Here is a 20,399-nt window from a genome sequence, read left to right as displayed (position 1 = left end):
CAGCGGCCGGGCCCTCGCCGCGGGGCAGGACGGAGCGGGCCGCGCGGCGGAACTCCTCGCTGCGCCACGTGTAGAGCAGCGGGTTGAGGGCCGAGAGCGAGCAGAGCAGCAGCCAGCTGGCGGCCTGCAGCGCCGGCGGCGCCGGGCGCAGGAAGAAGCCCAGGAGGCTCACCCAGACCAGGGGCTGGGTGCCCAGCAGGAACACGCAGCAGAGCAGCAGGACGGAGACGCTGCTGAGGCGGCGCTGGGCGCGGCGAGGCGGCGGCGGCGCGGCGGGGAAGGGCAGCTGGTGCAGCAGGTGGAAGTTGAGGACGCTGACCCGCTTGGCGCTGCCCCGCACCCGCCGCACGATGCCGAGGTAGCAGTGGAGCAGCAGCGCAGTCTGGCCCAGCACGGCCAGGGCGAGGAGCAGGGCGGTGTAGCGAGAGCTGCCGTCCGACTGGGCAGAGCCCAGGGTCCAGAGCCCGGGCAGCAGCGGGACCGGGAGCAGGGCGAGGGCCCAGGAGAGCCCGATCATGCAGCCCGTGTGCCTCCGCTGGTAGAGGGCCTGGTACACGCTGGGCAGCTTGGTGATGAGCACGTACCTGTTGAAAGCCACCAGCAGGTGCGAGGCCAGGGAGACGGTGAGGCCGAGGCCCAGGAGCCCCCCTCGGAGCAGCCGGTACTCCGCCGAGCGAAGGGAGGAGGAATTGGGGGGCAGCAGCCCCAGCACGGCCTCCTGGGGCATCCACAGGGCGCACACGCTCAGGTCTGCCGCACAGCCGTTCACGATGAAGGCATTGCTGGTTGTCTGCAGCTTCTTGAAGGAAAAGACTAAATAGATGACCATCACATTGGATAAAGTCCCTGAGATAGCTAAGACTGCGTAGAGCAGCGACAGAAAGATGCGGGTCCCGGAGGAGTCCTCCCAGAGCAGCAGCAGAGGCGAGCTAGCACTCCAGGAAGAGGCGTTGGGCATCTCGCTGAATGCAGCTCAGTTTTGACTTTGCCCTGTAAATCCCATCCTTGTCTGGGTCAGAAGTTCTGCTGCAGGAGTCCTCACCAAGCACACGGGAGGCTGTGCTGCTGAGGAACTCTAAGGCAGGTTTCAGTCATACAAGCTGCAAGGTCCAGAAAATGCTGTTTGCAAGTAACGATCCAAAGAACAGCAGTGTCCAAGGCAGGTATGCAGCAAGAGATTCTACAGATTGTAGCTGGTGAAGGTGGGTCCATAGGGAGGCAAATGGCTGTTGGCAGACCAGAGCACGACTGAGGTTTCTGTAGCTGTGAAAACAGCAAAAGCAGCAGCACCTTGCAATCCGCAGCAGAAACGGCAGCAACTGATACAAAGCTTTGCAGTTTCTCCTGTGCCACAGTACGTACACTGTATATCATTCCAGGAAGATTCAGCCCTTCCACTCTTCATGAATTATTCAGCAGTTTTTCAACTTGTTAAATCAAGAAGAAAAAAAAAAAGAAAAAGCCAAACCCTATCACGCTCCAGAAATACTCCAACTACACAGTCTGACTCTTTTCTCCCTGCCTTACCAGTGTTCTGGGTCTAACCCACTTACACAACTTTTCAGTTGAAGAAAGGTTTTAAACCAGTGTCAGTCACTTCTGTCTGAAATACAGTCTATATACTGTAGAAATCCCTCTGCTGGATACTCACTTTTTAACAGTTTTTTTTCTGATCTTATTTTTGTTCAGAGAAAGCTCAGTATGCTTCTGCAATCTTAGTTAGAACTGGTCTATAATAACAATATCCTTTCTGAATGAAAATTTTCAAACACAATAAATAGACCAATCCTTGTAAGACAGTACGTATTTGAGGAAGCTGGTTCTCGATCTGAACATTTTACATCTCTTCATAAACCTCTCAGCCTGTCTCAACTCACAGGAAATCCTGCATTGCCGACCTGCCAGAGGTGAACACTGGTGTTGGTGAGGACACAGGTAACACTGAATTGGTGTAATATTTAAAATGGTCTCACTCCAAAATCAGTTCCTGCAGAGATGAACAACAGCTCCTGAGGTGGACTAAAAACTGGCTGAAGGGTAGGCATTAACAATCCATTCCCAGATGGAGAATAATTAGTCATGGGATTCTCCCAGGAACTCTACCCTGCTTTACTCAAACAGGGACAAAATGTTAACTGTCCTTACCTGGACAAGACTTAATAAGAAACTCAGTAAAAGAACTTACATTTACTTTGAAAAGCTTTTCAGATATGGAATGCTGGTTAATTTTGTGATGAGTTTAAGGAAAAAAGCTGCTTTTACAGGTAGGTTAGATACAGGCTACAAAAGCAGGAGATCACAGCTCATAATATTATCTGTACCAAAGACCTTCGTAAAGCATTTTTAGATACTGTTAAAACCCTTGATGCTAACAAACGGCAATACCAAAATAATGTATTAGGAGGTAGTCGTAGTTGCAACATACATTTTTTCAAGTCAAAAAAGTTAGTTTGTGTGGGTTAATGGATGCTGCAATATAGCACATCTCCTATTTTACAGAAAGGCTCACGTTAGCAATTGACAGAAATATTGATCCAAAGGTGAATTTGTTACAAACAGGAATATCTATATTCATTTTTAATTAATTAGATGGCTCATGTGCTTAAGGGTAAAGACATACCTCAGTGATTTACTTGATCAGGTCCTTAATTACCATATTTTTTGCCTGCTGCACTTTACAGTGTAGATCTAATCAAGTGTCAAACCTTTTGAGGCCTTTCATTGTTTAGCTGTCAGTAAAGAACAGTTATTATAGAAACTAAAATCCTCCTCTTTCTGCAGTACTCTAATTGAAAAATAGTCTCTGAATTTGTAACAAGAAATATCTCCCTAACCAAAAAGCTTCATAAAGCATACTTTAGAAGAGATGATTAACTGTTTCATAAGATGTTAGCCACAGAATAATATGCCCAGTAGAGACCTTTAGATTTATTTGATCCATCCATTCACAGTTTTAGAGATCTTGTGTGCTACAGCTTGTTTTCCCAGAACCAGATATGTTCCTATAAGAAGGAACAGAAATGGTAAAGTTCAAGGACAAGTGAACACAGGATATGAAATAAATTTCAGGCTATTTCTTAAAAGCTACAAGGTTCTAAAAGACCTCCCTGACCCTTCAATGTCCCAGCATTTTTTGTTGCTGTTAAGAAGTTGATTGTTGTAGAATACTGACTTATTCATGAACTAAAAAAAATACTGTACACGAGCTGGTATGTATTTCATCTAATAAATCAATAAAAGTCTAGAAAAAGGCCAAGGGAGAGGTTGATTCCTATGTACTAGAAACATTTTAATTAGCTGTTCTTGCTGTATATTATTTACTCTACCCATCCAAATCACCATCCATTATTCATCTGAATGCAGTGACAGAAGCCTTTTGTTGACCTTTTAGATCAGACTGTCACCAGAATTTGGGTAACTTGGAAAGCATCTGCTCTATTCCCAGCTTTCCTATTCCTTTAGAATGGCTGTGTAACAGTTACACACTGTCCACATCTTCTATTGCAAGAGACACTGACAGGAATATTAAGCACTAATAAATAACAGATAAATAATCATGCAATGCAAAAAAATTGCAGAAAATCAGCAACAGAATTAAACAAATGTTAGAACCATTTGTGACTAGTTTTTAATTGAAGGAAGGAAGGACAAAAAGCTAAAGAAAGCTAAATTGTTTCGATTCTTATGCGCAGAGAACCTGCTGGTGGTGGGACTAAGAAACCTGTTGCACATGCAAAAAAGTCAAGCTGTATTATACCTGTAAAAAGGGGCCTCACCCAGGAAGGATTCCTCAATTCAGTCACAGCTTTGAAATTACTGTATTTTGAATTATAACTCCATCATCATAATATCAACATGTTGATTAAATACCTGACATTATATAAAGCAAATATGAGAAGGTTTAGAGAAATTGTTAAAAATGGTATCTATCATGCTAATGGCCTTTTGCAATGTCATCCTACTTTTAAGTATATTACATGGTTTTGAAGAAAGGTGGTGATTTTGAAGAGTTACCTTCAATTAGAGATCAAATAATCAAAAGATCTAAGAAAAAACCAAGAAACAAGGAGGCTGGCTTATAAAGGCATTTTATTATCAATTACCTGAATGTGTGTATATATATATATATCTATCTATCTACATTTCAAAATTAATCAGTATTTTATTAAGGAAAACTATTTATAACAAAGTACATGAGAAAATTCTTTATGAGAGGTAGAATTACCTTACCATTAATCTATAATTCATATACAGTATATTGTATATATATATGCACACACACTACTTTGTGTGTGTATATGTTACATATACACAGTTGCAAAAATGTACAATATTGCATGTAAATTTTATTCAGTGATTTTGATTTTTATAGCTGCTCTCAGTATTGCTTTTTAACACTTTCAGTACAACTTTCCATAGCAATTTGTGATCTGATCTTTTAAAAAAATGATGTAGCACTTAAGGTCAGTTTTAAAGCAAATGCAGGGTATTCACAGGTTTTCAGGAACAAGATTGACAATTCAACCAGGTTTTATTTTCAAGTTTCTGCAGATACTGGAAAAGCCAATAGGTAACAACTCTGTTTTGTTTTTGTCTTGTAAATTAGTGGCAAATCAAATCCTTGGTTGCTTACGTTCTTTTCCCTACCACGCACTTGTGGAGTTCTGAAAATTTTACACACAATCTTTACTGCCTCCCTGTAACACCACTTCATCCTACGTCTCATTCCTGATCACATCTGACTAAACTCTACATTCCATAGATTAAAGGGCATCTTTACTATTGACAAACATTCCATGATACAGGAGGTTACTGCAGCCATATGCTCAATAAATTTAAAGGTTTATGAAGCATCCAATTGATAGATGAAAATTTAATATACTTCCAACATTTACTGTGTGTTGCTAAGGAAATTGTACACATACCGCCAAATGTAGGTTAAAAGCATACAAGTATGCAGTGCTACCTAAATTCATTGTACATTTTTTCCAACTTCAGTTTGGTCTGCCTTCATTTTTGCAGCATATATTGCATAGCAAAAGTTAACATTCTACATTGAAAACAAAACATAAATCCTTTAAGACATATTGAAAGGGTGTTAACTGTACAACTGAATCATCACATAAATTACCTTTGTTGTAGTAGAAGATGTAATTACATCACATCTCAACAAATATTTTCCCTTTATTTTTCTTTCATAGTGTTTCCTTAAGAAACGTTAGCAGCTAGAAGTGGAAAGCAGACAATGTATCAAGTACTTTTAGTTGATATTGTGATAACAAGTCTCTCACTAGTTAGACTTTTATCAAGTTACCAGAAGACCAATTAATAAAAAAGTAAATTACATTAGGCTCTAAGCAATAATGATGGACCCATAAAACAAGAAAAATCTCTTGTTCATAAAAAAATTTTATATCTTTGATAAACATATACAAATTCTTTAAAATACACATTTTTGTAGCAAAGTAGACCCTAAATTAAAATATATTCTAGTTTTTACATAATTTTTATATATAGTTTACCAAAATATTCTCTTAATACATATTTTAACACTGTACACAAGTTAATAAATGTCTTATTGAAACTCATTAGAAATATATTCAAGCTGTCTCAACATAAAAAATTTAAATTTGTATATAACATGGGGGTAGTAATTTCCATAAATTCAACTTCAGTGCATCTGCAGTAGTCATTAATGATAAATTTCTTCCTGTTAAGAAGTCTCCTCTTGGTGTTAAGGTTTTAAGACATCTTGTATTGAAGGTTCCTCCTTTTAATGAGCAGCTTCCTTTCTTCAGTTCTTCTGCACCATGAAGGACATAGATTCGAAGAGCTCAGCTGGTTTCACCAAAGCAGCAAGGCTTTAGTACTGAACATACTCAGACTGAAGGGACTGTGCGGAGAAGAAAAACTGATTAAAACTCACTGGAGAGGTTTTATTTATACATAACATGTATTTTTCACTTAAGCAGTAGAGGAAGGACAGAAAGGAGAAAAATAAACAGTTGGAGGGGGACTTGAATCTCTGCATAGGTAAAGATGAATAAAATAGAAGAAATTAAAATCTGAGCACAGTAAAGTCCATCAATTTGCCTGTTCCTACGCTTACTTTTCCAAACCAATTTCTTGAGACTCTTGAAGTGTTATAAGTCCTTTAAAATACCACTGCTACTGTAATTGAATTGTTTCCACTTATTCTGAATGAGAATCCAACTGCTACTGTAAAAGAGTCAGCTTACTTTATATGTTGATTCAGAAAATGATAAAGGAAACATATGGTGTAGCTCATTATTGAGGAAAAAATCTACATTAGCAATTTTATGCACATGGATAAATTTATGTCTGATTACCAGAACCAGATGAAAATGAAGCTCTGCAAATGGTTAATCTGGATTAGTAACAAGTCACTATAATTAAGAGAAAACCATAACTTGGTCTACTATATTTATTTACATTTCTGTTTCTACTAAAGTCTGAAGTTTTATTAGAAACTGATTAATCAGTTTAGACAGTATCCAATAATTTTATTAGCTCCTATAGAGATGTGTTTAAGAAGTCACTCTCATGAATAACTGGTCTTGTATAGTGATGAGCTGTCCCAGATTAGTATGGTTATAAACAAATAGCAAATAAAAAACCAAACATATTTTAAAACTGCATCAATTCTTCAGAATTAGAACTACTGGAGACCAACATGACTCCTAAGACAGATTGGAACCTCACAGTTTTCCATTTTCCTACTATTCCTAACTAGTCATTATAGAAATGCTCTTTGGTACCCATAGTGAAACCTATTAGCAGAAGTGCACAATACAGTTATATATACCTTTATAGCTCTAACTAATATCACACAACCACATTTCCCCTATATTTTAAGTCGCAGTGTGTATTTTCAAAGTTGTCTTTTAAATGCATTTTCACATCTTGAAGATTTGAGACCATCTGGATATTCCTTCCTAGAAAAAGTGCTGTCAGCATATAGATTTGAATACCACTGACTAAAAAGGGTCTGGTTGTAGTAAGAGCGAGGCAGAAGGAATAGCCCTTTGCTGATGAGCACTTGAAGCTTCTGCTCTCTTAATGATCCTCCAGGGTTTCTCATTTTCAGATGTGTATTTTAACAACTGGAAAGATGGTTACACTTAGTAAGTGCAGTATTTGAAATGGATCCATCAAAACTGAATCCCAAGTAAAGTTGATAACCATTAAAAATGGCATGAAATGTAATTATATACTCCCATATGTTGTACAGCAATAGATTACTTTAAGCTTGGACAGATGAAAGATGACCAGAAAGCACTGTACACTCAAAGCCAGCAAGTGTTAGTTACAAAGAACTGTGAACGCCAGCCCTTCACTCAGCAGACAGCAGTAACCAGGAATTCTACATCATGATTTAAATAAAAGAAGCAAACCATAAATTAAATTTAAATTCTGAAGTTCAAACTGTAATTCTTAAAATTGTTAGTAATCCAAGTTCCAAAAAAAAGGAAAAAATCAGGGAAACATAAAAAAAGAACAAATATCTAGCAGCATATATTGTTTGGAAACAGGATACCATGTTTTGGTAATTTTCATTACAGATGGGCAAGCAGAGTTTATTTACTTTCAAATGGAGAAATACGTTTTTCAGTGTGTTCCCACCCTCATCATAACTCTACTTCACATTGCAATGATTTCTTCCTAATGTTTCAAAGTATTTTCTGAATACAGAGAAATAATTAAATCTAAACAGCATCTTTCCCAGGTTAATCTGACTTCACAAAAATTTTTATTACTAAAAACATGGTGACAGCTGTAGCAACTGAGCTACTGTGAAATATACAGACTCACATTTGAGTTTGAAAAATTTAAATATAGCAGAAGAAGCTTGTTGTTTTGATTTTTTCTGCATTTTCGGGGAAGTAATTTGTGCTCTTAAATCTCTTCACATGTCTGAAGAAATTGACTGTCATGTTTCAAAGCCTGTAATTGTGGTTTTCTTCCTTTTTTCTTTTAAATCTTTTGAGTTTTCTATTTTAAAATTTGTATCTGCCATGACTCAAAGTATAGCCTATGCCTCTGAAAGCTTTATTAAGACCAAAAAACCCCAATCCACTTTTACAAGTAATTTGCTGGATTTAACAAAATCTTATTTAAAATAGAGGTAAAAATAGAAGAAGAAAGAAAAACCAAAGAAAATTGACTGCTGAATTGCAAAGATGAGAGTATAAAATCAGTTAGTGGAAAAGAAATCTCAATGTGTATTCCTACAGTGATCCCATGCCATGTCAAGCTTGCCATTTTATACCCAAGTAACAGACATTTAAACAAAGAACTCATAATTAGATAGTTTCACTACCAATAAAGATATCTAATGAAGCTCATGCTGAAACAACTGCTTAGATCACTTTCATTTTTCTTCTTCAACAGGAGGCACGGAAAGCCTCCTGGAAGAGAAAATAGGCACCAGATCCACCGAGGCACAAGAACTGTATTTGCAGACGTGCAACTGCAGGACGTCAGCCCGAATTCTCTTTCAAGACAGAAAAACCCTACAGCATTTAGGGCTATTTGTTAGGATTTGAACATGCACTTTCCCCAGATAATTGCAAAAATGTAATTTAAGTTTTTTGAATTGTGCATCAACTGTCCCAAAACACTGTTGCAATAGGAATGTTGCTGCAGGCAAGAACTACCATGAACACACAAGAGCCCCTAAACTAACTCAGGATGCATTAGAGAAAACGCACACACACTTGAAGTGATCCTGTGGGTCTGCTACATTTACACATCAGCATGATGCACTAGTGTTTGTCTGTTTTTTGCAAAGCCTGTCCTATCTTCATTAATGGTAAGTTCTTATTAAGAAAAACTATGTTACAGGTAAAGATGATGTATATGAATTTTAAAACACTGCTAACACTTCTCAATTTTTTGGAAATGTTTCCATCTTGCCGGTTTCCATGACAGCTATAGAAGCAAAAGGTGACTCATCTTGAGACTACCCAGTTACATATTATCCAATAAAAATACATACTAAAGAGCAACATTTGGATTTAGAACTATTCTAAGAACAAAGCAAAAATCTTATAGCAGTACCTTAAATGTGATTATACTTGAAGGGAGTAATTCTGCAAATTGTAATTTTGAGAGATTCTGTTTAATCAAAATACACACTTTGTAAAATTTGTAAATAAAGTATTTATTCTGAGTAGAACAGCAAGTTTTCTACTCTTTGAAAATCAAACTTTTCTTCTAGTTCATCAGCATAAACACAATAAAGTGGATTATAAGCTTGCACTTATGAAGGACAAAAACCATCTGAGAAAAATATGTGGCTGGAGACAATAGTTACAGCTGTGGTTATTTTTTATTCTTTTTTATTAAATGGAATGTGGAACAGCAGTATTAATGCCGTTTCATTGCAGAACAGGGGAAAAAAAGATCAGTGAATAACTTTCTCTTCCATACTGGGGAAAAAGCTCATTAATGAGTTCACTGAACACAAACTAGAACTGAAAAATTGCTGTCCTAACCATCTCAAAATGCTCCTGAACCACTCATGTTAATAAAGACAAACAAATAAGAGTGATAAGGTGATTTTATAAAATAAAAGTACTGCATTACTACAGCTGGTTAGCTTGATATCTAACTCAGGGAAAGGAGATTTTGGCAATAAAGAGAAAGAGAATTCATCAGTATCATTCAAGAGTCCTTTGATGAGCTAAGTGAATAAACAAAACACCAGGACATGTAATAGACTTCTGTCAGGTCCATCATCCGATGTGCTCCAATTAGAAAGAAGTGCAGGGTTAACACAAACACTCCAACAAGCCTAGGCTGGGCTGTCATGACTTCCAAGTAACTTCAGCATCTGAAGTAGTGAAGTCAAAATGATTAAACAGAATTCTGTTTTTAAAAGAATTCTGCCAGAACTTGTACTAAGGCTTGATACTAGTCTGTATTTTGCTGATAAGCTTCAGACCACTGGTAAGTGCCATGAAAAGCAAAGCAGCTGCATGTCGGGGCTGAAGCAGTAAGAAAAACCAATCTTCCTTGGTCAGTTAAGAAGAAGGGAGGGGGAGGAGAAAAAACCAACCAACCAAATAAAAAGAAAAGAGATTATACTTTTCCATGGAGTTCCACACAAAAAAAGAAAAAAAACCTCAAACCAAACCACCCGCAGGGAATGCAGGACATGGGACTAAAATAAAAGAAATAGAAGTCAGTATCATCAATGGCAAGAAATTTTTTTTTCTTCTCCTCCTCAGCTTCCAGTGTATTACAGTAAAAGAAGATAAAACAAGCTGTGTATTTCTAAGCAGGATAACACTGAGTAGCAGCTCTCTGGACCAGACAGATTTTCAAACACTAAAGAATTTCAACACTTTTCAAAAGGATTTTTGAGCTAACTTAGCTTATCAAAAGAAAATCAAGTTGAGATGACTAGCATGAGATATCTCCATGACAAGAAAATAAGATAACAGGGCTGTAACACTGACATAAAGAGATACAGAAAGTTTCAGCTTAAAAGTGAAAGTTTTAAGCATGACTGTGTTCAATCAGTGGAAATCATATTTCAGAAAGTTTATGTTGTCCTCAAAATAAACCATCTGAATTAGTCAGTGAGATGCTCATTAACAGACACTCCTAGCATTCAGAAATTAAATGATCAAAAAATCTACTCTTGCCTTAAACCTCAGAATACCACAGTAACTCCACTCAGTCAATTGTGCATAAAATGAGTAACAATTCAGTGCACTCCTCTGTGACTGGGATAGATGCACAGGGCTATAGGGTGCATTTAGAAGCAAATGCATTAATCAGAACATATTTGAAAAACATTCCAAACAGGAACACTTTTTAGCCATTATTATATTGAAAGAGTATTAGTTTACAGGTAAAACAAAGTTGCACGTTGCTATGTAGGCTTTGCATGGCATCACTCTTACTAAGAAATGCTGCTTCTCATATCACAGCATATAATATATAAAATAAGAGTATTTTTAGCTCACCTCACTCTTCAGAGAAGACTGGAGATGGAATCTCATTTAAAGATCTTGCTGCATTTGATTGTGTGTAACCTCTACTCAACAGCAAGCAATATCAAACCAAGAATTATTCAAAGGTTATACCCTTATATCCTTCCATGCATTACTAAGTCATTGAGATTGGTAGGAAAAAAATTAAAGATGTTCTTAAAACAAAAGAATTGTGCATTTTAGAAAGGTTTTGTTTTCTTTAAAAATGTTTTCCATTCAACCTAAAACTTTACACTATGCCTAGCATATTTCATTTAAATCAATATTTTAAATCACAATAGTTTCACTGCAAAGAGACAAAAATTAATTTCCTTCTCCACTGCAATCAACAGAGCTGTAAGTGCCTCTCTGCTGGCAACATGGCTGTTTTCACCTGTTCATGAATTGCTCTTTTCCCGTTCCTTAAACTACACAGTAACCACCACTCCTTGCTTTCCTCCCTTTTCCTAAGTCATCCTTATCCAAGAAAGAAAGGCATGCTACACTTCTGGAAGAGACTTGTTACATTGTAAACCACCCTCCCTCCCCACATAGATTTGGGGAACTTTTGTGTCAAGCCAATTATGTTGAACCCTGGAGGGTTTATGAGATTAAGGAGAAACACAACACTATCCTAGAATTTTGTAAATATCTGCATATAAAAAAGAAACAAACTGTCACCAAAACTTAATTTCCTGTCCTATGCTTATGGAACAAGCCCACTAACTTGGCCTCCACTGCTAAAAATCATTTGTAGCATTAAGTTATGGCAAGTACCTCTCCAAAGGAGGTGACAGTTCTTAGTTTTTAAGATATTATATTTACATTCAACCTTTTAAGCTGCTTGAGGAAACAGGCTAATTGTTTCTGTAATGCTTTATATTATGATTTGGTACTCCTGTAAATTTTGGCCCATTGTGAATAACGTCAGCTTATTTTCATGACTAAGTCACACTACAGTTACAAGGAGTTTCTTCCCCTTAGGGTGCCTCATGAAAATTTACATGCATATACTTTATGCATAATATGTAGCTGTAAGAAAACTGTGAAAAAAACCCCTCTAAGAAATGCTGCTGGCAGCATATAATTTACAAAAGAAACAACTGAAAAGAATGGGAATGGGCTGACTCTCCAAAGAATTATTGTTCGATACATTAAATATGAGACAGTCCTGAAAGTCAGACTTTAGAAAAAAAAAAAAAAAAATCAGCCATTTTACCACTTACTATTCAGATGAGTGATTTTTCTCAGCCACTGTTGGTATATCGACTTTTAGTTCCAGTATACTCAACAGGAGCTGAGGACTGAACTCCTGTGGACTGAAATTCTGTAAGCATCTTGGATTAAAGACTGGGAACACATAAAAAGGATGACTTTCCAGAGCAATCAGAATGTATGAACAAATGAAAGACTCATCAATGTGTCTCAAAACAAACACTCCTGGCTTGTTATACAGCTTTTCACCTCTCTCCTCATCTCTGTGCCTGAAGAAATTAAACAAATTAGTCAAACAAGAACAGTCCTCTTGTTCTAGAATTTGTTTCATCATAGAAAACCTGTTATGGTTTCTGTATCTCACTTGAAAAATCTCAATTATATATAGTTTATTTCAATCACACGTAGTAGGGAAAAACACAGTCAAAGAGGTGCAGATGTGGCAACATTAAAGAACTCCCTTGCAAACAAGTTACTGCTGCTGTTTAAAGTTTAAACTCAATTTTAAACTCAATGCAGAACAGTGGTTCTAAGATCACGGAATATCAGTACTTATTTCCAGATAAACTGTAGCAGATAAGAAGCTACATTTTTTTGTAAACAAGGAGTCTGAAAGCATAAAGTATTTCAAAGACCTGCTTTAGGTCAAGCAGATTTTACCACAGTAGGAAGAACCCACTGAGTAAGAGAATACAGAATCACATTCCCTCAACTAACTTCATTTCCCAAGTTCTTTCTATACAGGTTAGGTTTCAGTCACATGGCAGTTTAATTCCATAATGGAACAATGAAACTTTATTTCCTACTGTCATCTATCCTCAGAAAGTGCAATTCACACTCCCAAGCTACAAAGATGTGGCTTCTGAACTGTAAGTGGTGCCATATCTGAGCTGTTAACAAGAGGGTAGGTCCTCCACTTCCACAGGGAAAAGAGAACACAGCCCAAGGAATGATCTTTCTCAGGACAAACTAGTTACATGCAATGTATGTTATTAGCTGTTTTAAGACAGACTCACCACACTCAAAACCACTAGCAGGTATAGGAACAAAACTTTCTTTATATTGAAACAATTTATCAGTGGTAAGGAAACAGAAGAGCAATGTGCAATACTCTGAAGTTAATTTTACACACAGCCAATTTTATTTCCACCCAGTAAAAAAAAATAAAAATTGTGTCAGTACTAGTCAAGAGAGGCTGACAAGTTCCCTTAATCATAGGCAAAATCTATTAAAAACAGTGTACTATTTTTTATAATTAGTAGGCTATCAAATCCTTGGAAACCAGGAATTTTAAATTGATTTTAGATTTATAGTAGTAGATATGCTTATTTTTTTCCCTAGGATAGATGAAGCTATTTCTGATTTCATAATTGAAGTTTCTTTAGTCTCTCTCTCTGCATTTTGTATAGAAACACTTCCAAGTTGTATTAGTTTATCTGTACATCCTCTTCATACAGACTCTTTTACACAGAAAAAGAGCACAAAATAAGCCCAAGGCACCAAAGTTGTTGAGAATGAAAGCTGCAATGTGAGACCTTGCTTATAATACTTTCCACATTTGATGTTAGAAAAGGGAGTAGGTTTCAAGTGAAGAGCAAGTAAGTCCTATCTTTAAGGATGTTCTACCTTGTATTTACTGTGATACATACAAAGGCTTCTTGAAATCTGTTACTGCACAAAGATAAAGTCATAAAATTAACTTGTGTTAGACTGTTATGGATAATTTGAAATAAAATCTAAAGGGAAGAAGGTCCATTAAAAAAGATATCAGAAAAGGTGTTAAAGTTCAGGTGTGATTTATTTTCATGAAGCTTCCATGTACTAGATGCTTAGAAGAGATGGAAAAAAAAAGCAGCTGAAATGATAGGTAACAGACAAAGGTGCAATTCAGACACACTAGAGGAAGTTGGAGAATTATGCTGAGTTAAGAATTCTTTTTTCAACAGTTTTGCTCACAGAAGCAAGAAAGAAAAGCATCAGTGAGCTGCCTGAAAGTGCTGTTGTGACTGTGACTTACAGGAATTGACTCTGGGATCGTGCTGGAGGAGTTGTAAGGCCCATAAAGGAAGGCTGGTGTGTACTCATCTGTCACAGCGCTGTGAAAGCTGCTTTGGCTGCTCAGGTTGTTGACACTACTGCTGCTTCTGTTGTATAAGTTGTTGTTCAGTTCATGGTTTTTCCTGTGTGGGAGCTGCAAGCTGCCATTCAGGTGGCTGGAGATATGGCTTACAGAAAAACCTGTCCTAGAGGACAATGATGTCATTTTGCTCTCATCATCATCTGAAGCAGCATACAGGTTCCCTAGAGAACTGGCTAGTCTGGAGCTTATGGAAACGCTGAATGGAAAACACATGCAGGGAAAAAAATATACACAAGGTATGTAGAGATATATACAAAAAATGTAACAGACAATTCAGAAGACATTAGGTGAATAACACAGATTCTTCTGAAAGAATCTGTGTTTGCACACAGGCTCATTTTTTAGCTCCCAAGTAATGAAAAGCAGAATTCTTTGTCAGGGTTTTGCTTATTCAAGCACTACACCATGGCCAGCTTTCACCTCTGTCAAACCACACACACATGCAGGAGATGGTGTTAAAAGGTTTAGGCAGTATTTGATTAACCCTGAAGTACTTTGTGTACATGGAACAGTTTAAGAACTCCTCCTCCGTTTCTTGAAATCAGTTTTGTGATACAAACCTCCAAGTAACCAAGAAATTACATGATAAATAGAATAGAAATAGGGTGTCCTGAAATATCTCAAGCTGGTTATTCTCTTCAGGCAAACATTTCTGCACATAGTTATTAAAAATGCACCAGTCATTCTGAGTGTCATTTAACACATATAATTACTTAGAACAATAGTAATAATGGAAATAAATAGTAATAAAAAAATGGTTCATTAAAAAAATGGTATTAATTACCACTCAGTATTCTGAGAGTACTAGTATAGAGACTTGTGGGAATACCTGCAAAACATCTATAAACTGAGATAAGTGAAAAAAACCAAAACAACCCACTTGAGCAATGCAATACTGTGTCTGATGACACAATCTCAATAAAACTCTCGGACCAGTGGGATAGATTTTGGGTTTTGCTTGTTTTTTAAATCTGTAGGCAACTAAAGTTTGGCTAGTGGAACAGCACATCATTCTGTAAGTAAATTTAAGTCTTCTTATAGCCAAGAACAGCAAGCGCTTCATAGACTGCAGATGTGCTGACAACCACTGCAGGATACAGCAAGCATTTATACCAAAATGAGAAGAAGAAAAAAAACCTTTTAAGGTTAGAGCCTGAGGACGTAGAAAGTCTGCTTATTCTTTCTGCAGATGGTGAAGTAACTGCCATCACTCGGGAGGCCTTCAGAGGAGATATGGACCCTTCTGGGCTACCTGAAGTATTCAGTCTAAAAAGAGCGCAGAGTTCCAGTGAGAAGCAAGATTTTATAATATACCTCTCAAACACACAAGCCTTTCAGTACACAGACTGGTATTTTAAAAAGTGTGAATTTTCAAGTCTGAGAGCTCAACAGCAAAAATTCAAGTTTGCCTTTTAAAACATCTTTTTTAAAAAAAAACTTTGCAGATATCCCACTCCAAGTATTTCCACAGCTGCACCTTATTAAACAGTTACAGGCTACTTTTCGCCTTGATAATTTATGAAGGCCAAGTGTCCATTTTTTATAGATTTACTGTAAATTTTATCATAAATTTTAGAACTTAAAATGTAAATTTGAGTAGGAGTACTTTTTGAGCTTATAGAGCAAGTATGAGTAGAAAAAACCAAAACTGTAGGTTTCAAGAGGTCATCATCATTTCCAAATGAACATTTTCCCTAAGTTGCACAGAACATGCAGCTCTTTTTAGGGTGGGATTTTTGATGACAAAATGCTCCATGTGTTGATAATAAGCTGTATGTACGTTACACAGGACTACTCAAATTGTTACTGTTATGGCTGTCCACATTAATTAAAAAAATTAATTTTCTCCAACCCTAGACCAGGAGATACAACAATGGATGAAAGGATGAAAAAACTTGGGTACAGATCTCCAACTACAAGCACGGAAGGAAAATGACATTGAGCAGCTTTAACTACACACCAAGAAAGGGTAAAACATTCATTTCCACTGCTAGCCACCTGGAGTAATTCAACTCAAAAATTCAGGTCATGAAACTGAAAAATGTGCTCTTTTTAGTATTAACGCTTGATAATGATAGTAATTTTGTCCTACATATTGTATTTTAGATTCAATGGGGTAAGGCATGCAATTGGCAGGTGTTTAAAAACGTTTGTTACCTGCCTGTGCTCAGAAGCCTGAAATAGTTATCACATCAGTTGATTAGCAATGATCCAAAACACTGGAAATTAAGATCCTAGTCAAGTGATACACATTTAGAAAAAAATTTTAAAGTCAGTACCTGAAGGGTTGTGATATTGACCTGGTGTGCAGTTTCATGTCTTGCAGCCTGAAGAAACAAAAGCAGTAAACTTTATCCAAGGATAAAACGCCTTTCCCCTCTGCCAAACATATCTGCATGTCTCAGGTTGGCTTAAAATATAAAAATAAGAGTTAGAATTATTGAAAATCAGTGTTTTAATTTACAGTTAAAGAACAGAGAGTTACTTCAGGTTTAATTTCACAGTTCACATTTTTACTGGATCTGAAAAATTCTAAATTTATATAAGGAGTATAGAAAAGTAATTACAGAAAGACAACTAAGTTCAATTAAAAATATTTTGTTCAAGTCATATGTTCTAAAATGCTAGATTTAAATTCGAAGATTTTGAAGTATTTTTTACATTATCTTTTAGTGCTACACAGTAAGAAGGTACCCCTAAACAGGGAGACAGATGGCAAAAAAGGAGAGAAGGAAACGATTAACAAACCAAATCTGCAACTAATAGATACATACCTGGAGTAATTCCCACCACAAAAGGTGGTACAGGTAGTACCACTGCCTTAAACAAGATCATGTACTTGCCACACAGATCTGATAGCATGGACTGAATTTAAAATTGCACATCACCTCAGAATGGTATCATTACCTCAGAGCTCCAGTTGTAGCAGAACAAGGCCGTCTCCGACTTTTTAAGGCATTAAGCTTATCTCCCTGTGTCATGCCATTCTGAGCTTCCACATCTGCTTCGTCTTCAGAATCATTCTGGGAAACACAAAAGTATGCAAGCAAGGGAATCTATCAAATCCTAGGAGCAGTGTAGTTTCAAAGTACTGAGCATCTCCTTCACAAAGATGAGAATCCAGAAGGCTGATCTACCATCCTCCGCAGATGCGGCACTACCCTTTGCATAGTTCTGGTACATTTAATGTGCCTCTGTACAAACATACTCACACAGGACTTTTGCAGAATCTGACCTTAAAGACAGTTCAGGATGCTCAAGCCTAATGCCAGCATTCGTTTACTTCAAGGAAGTTTGTTTTTATAGAACATGAACTTTCTTCATAACTATTTTTAAAGTTGTCAGCAACACGCAAGGGAAACAGTAACACAAAATTTTGCTATGCACAAGGAAGGAAGAAATTTAAATAAAGCTGTGTCCCACAAGAGGAGCTAAAAAATCAACTAAATTACTAGATTTAAAAAATAAAAACCTGAAAGTTCTTATGTTCTCTGCAAAAGTAAGTTTTGGAAAAAATTTCCCCATGTGAACTTAATAAGGAATACAGGATGAACACATTTTAGAGTTTTATCCTCATTTCTTCTAGCTTTAGAAAATATTATAAACTCTAAGATATATTAAAAGTGTATGCCAACACTGTTTCAATACCTATTTATAATTTCAGATTGGTCTCAAAACACTTTTTTAAGACCCAACTATTATGGAGAGACAGTATCTTATGTAGCAGAGAAATACAGAAGTAACACAAAGCAAGAGAAGAACTGATTTTCTTTTTCCAGATGAAAACAAACTTATACCAGTTACATTTCATTTGACCTCAGATGGAGTATTTTTATTACTGCAGTTCCTTTTGTACTTAAGTGAACTCACTGCTCTGCATAAAACAGAACAATAGTTTCTGCCATTAACCAACATAAAGGACTGACAGAAGTAATATGATAGAAGTTAATCAAATGATATGATAGTCTAACTGTAGGAAATATATATTAATTATATATAATACTTCACTATAGGAAAACATAAATAGCTTAGCTAGATTTCATTGCAGATTACATGCTAGGCCATTGTTACCTATCATCCAGCCACAATGCTGATGAATTTTGTTTCACTGTCTCTACCAGCCCACCAGTTACTGCATTTAGCTGTCCTCTCTTCTGATTCTTTGACATCACAAATTTCTGGGACTGGGAAAATTACTTTGTTTTGAGATTCTAGAGTTACTAGAACTAGATTCTAGTTAATGAGGTCTTGAGATACAACCAAATACCCAAAAAGATAATAAGTTAAATGTTTTGAAAACTGAATGTTGAACAGCTTTAATATGACATCTGTAAGAAAGTGAAATACAGGGAAACAGCATCTTTACAGAAATGCATTTAAAATACTCTTCCAGATTATCATATATGCTTATTTTAATTTATACTAGTAACTACATGAAAAACGTGCCCACTACATGCCTGGTCTTCTACATCAAGCAAACAGTTCCATCAGGAACCTAAAACCTCTTTCGTCATTACAGACCTCAGGAGGGATTAACCAAATGCATAGTTCCTCTAGACTGTTTTTTATACATAATGTAAGAAACTACAGTTTTAGATTTTTACTAGTCTGGAAACAAAACTATGTTCACTTCAATTCAGACTTCATGCCTGTGCTCCCAAAATATAACTGTAAAGTCCTTAACCTAAACCTACACATCACCTCATCTTTAACACTGTGATAAAAGAATCGACCTTTATACACTCCCGCATTATTAGTTAAAAACTTGGACTACACGGATTTTTTATTTCTGGGAGGAAAGCTGACTTTTTGTTTTCCTTCATTCTCAGAAAAACAACTTAAAATCCTGAGAGAATGACTTGGAATAATGCAAACCTTCTGAACTCTGAAAAATTACCTGTAACAGTTTTAAATATTATTTTTCTTCTTTTTTTTTTAAGTGGAGATTTGTTCTAATTATGACCTCTAAAAAAGTTAATCTGAGAAAAAGCAATCTAATACTAATATAAGCCTAAAAAAGCTGAAAATCTAGAAGTTATCTACAGCTAGTTATTAAAAGCTCAGCTTCAGTCTGCTTGAAATTTTTCCTAAGAACACTTACCTCCTTGTATTGATCCAAGTCTTGCACTTTATTCAGAGTGTCACTGATGGAAATGTCATTCAAGCTACAAAGAACTCTGTTAATGTTTGCATCAATTCCTCGCTGGTTCTGCTTTGATCGGATGAGATCTCCCTCCAGCCATAACATTGCTTGCTTCCTTCAGGATACAAAACCAAAGCCATTCATATCAACAGATGTGCATACACATAAAAAAACCATATGAAAACATGCCACACTTACAGATTGCCAGTATTTGAACCTTCTGTACATTTTCATCTGGAAAAAAATCTACATGTCTATCACAAAATTTTTAAAAACTCCAGACTTAAAAACAGCAACAAAAAACCCTCCAAGATCACCAAACGAGTCTGTAGTCACCACACAGTACTAAAACTTCATTTCACCAAATCTTTCTGGAGAAAGGGGTTAACTAAACAGGAATTTGCAATCATATTTTAAAGGCCTTTAAAACACAACTTAAAAAATAATATTAAACAATGCCTTTATATACATCACGTGTAGCATAAATGATGCTACAGAACTTTGCAACTTACTAGGGTCAGTTTTCTGGATACAGATATTGTGCAGTGAAACTGCAGCTGACCTGTGATGTGCAAGTGGATGTATTCATGTAAAGTTCAACAGGATTCCAATATTGACTCAGAAACTGAAAGAATATATCCTTCACACAGGTGGTAAAATAATAACAGTTTAATTGCTACAATGTGAATGGGCAGAGCAGACTTTCTGGATGAAGCTGCATTATTCCTTGTCAAGGATGCTTGCTGGGTAGGTACCAGTTGCGCTAGTTCCATCCAAGAACTGAGACCCTATTACATACTATTGAAACAAAATTAATTCCTACACTGAACAGAAAAAAAAAATAATGAAATTAGAATCTACTTTCACTGGAAACTTTTCTTGTTCAGAAACAAAATAT

At 36.6% G+C, this 20,399-nt stretch overlaps 2 protein-coding genes across 7 annotated transcripts in view; both read right to left on the bottom strand.

Annotated features, from left to right (window-relative positions):
* Nucleotide 1: 1 nt before the first annotated feature.
* On the bottom strand, nt 2–1,653 carry GPR88 (G protein-coupled receptor 88; the record flags this gene model as incomplete). The annotated part of the gene is made up of 1 exon (XM_042031047.1): nt 2–1,653. A coding segment is annotated over exon 1 (957 nt), but the record flags the coding sequence as incomplete, so codon positions are not given.
* Nucleotides 1,654–4,637: 2,984 nt separating this feature from the next.
* Nucleotides 4,638–20,399, bottom strand: part of CDC14A (cell division cycle 14A) — a 53,194-nt gene continuing 37,432 nt past the window's right edge. For 2 of the 6 annotated variants that reach the window (XM_042030002.1, XM_042030001.1), the window contains 6 exons: nt 19,460–19,616; nt 17,266–17,381; nt 16,638–16,685; nt 15,496–15,624; nt 14,236–14,554; nt 4,638–5,893 (listed from right to left, as the gene is read on the bottom strand). In XM_042030002.1, coding sequence (XP_041885936.1) covers nt 5,864–5,893; nt 14,236–14,554; nt 15,496–15,624; nt 16,638–16,685; nt 17,266–17,381; nt 19,460–19,616 — 799 coding nt within the window. In that variant the 3' untranslated portion in view covers nt 4,638–5,863. Of the gene's footprint in view, nt 5,894–14,235; nt 14,555–15,495; nt 15,625–16,637; nt 16,769–17,265; nt 17,382–19,459; nt 19,617–20,399 lie in introns of those variants that run through there. The other 4 variants (XM_042030004.1, XM_042030003.1, XM_042030006.1 and 1 more) reach the window with 4 other exon arrangements.

This window comes from Corvus kubaryi, unplaced genomic scaffold (genome assembly GCF_017639235.1).
Source record: "Corvus kubaryi isolate FWS band 111438036 unplaced genomic scaffold, C.kubaryi_AGA036_p1.0 37334, whole genome shotgun sequence".
NCBI lineage: Eukaryota > Metazoa > Chordata > Aves > Passeriformes > Corvidae > Corvus > Corvus kubaryi.
The sequence above is the reverse complement of the archived record's forward strand: the minus strand, read 5'-3'. Positions and strand labels throughout refer to the sequence as shown.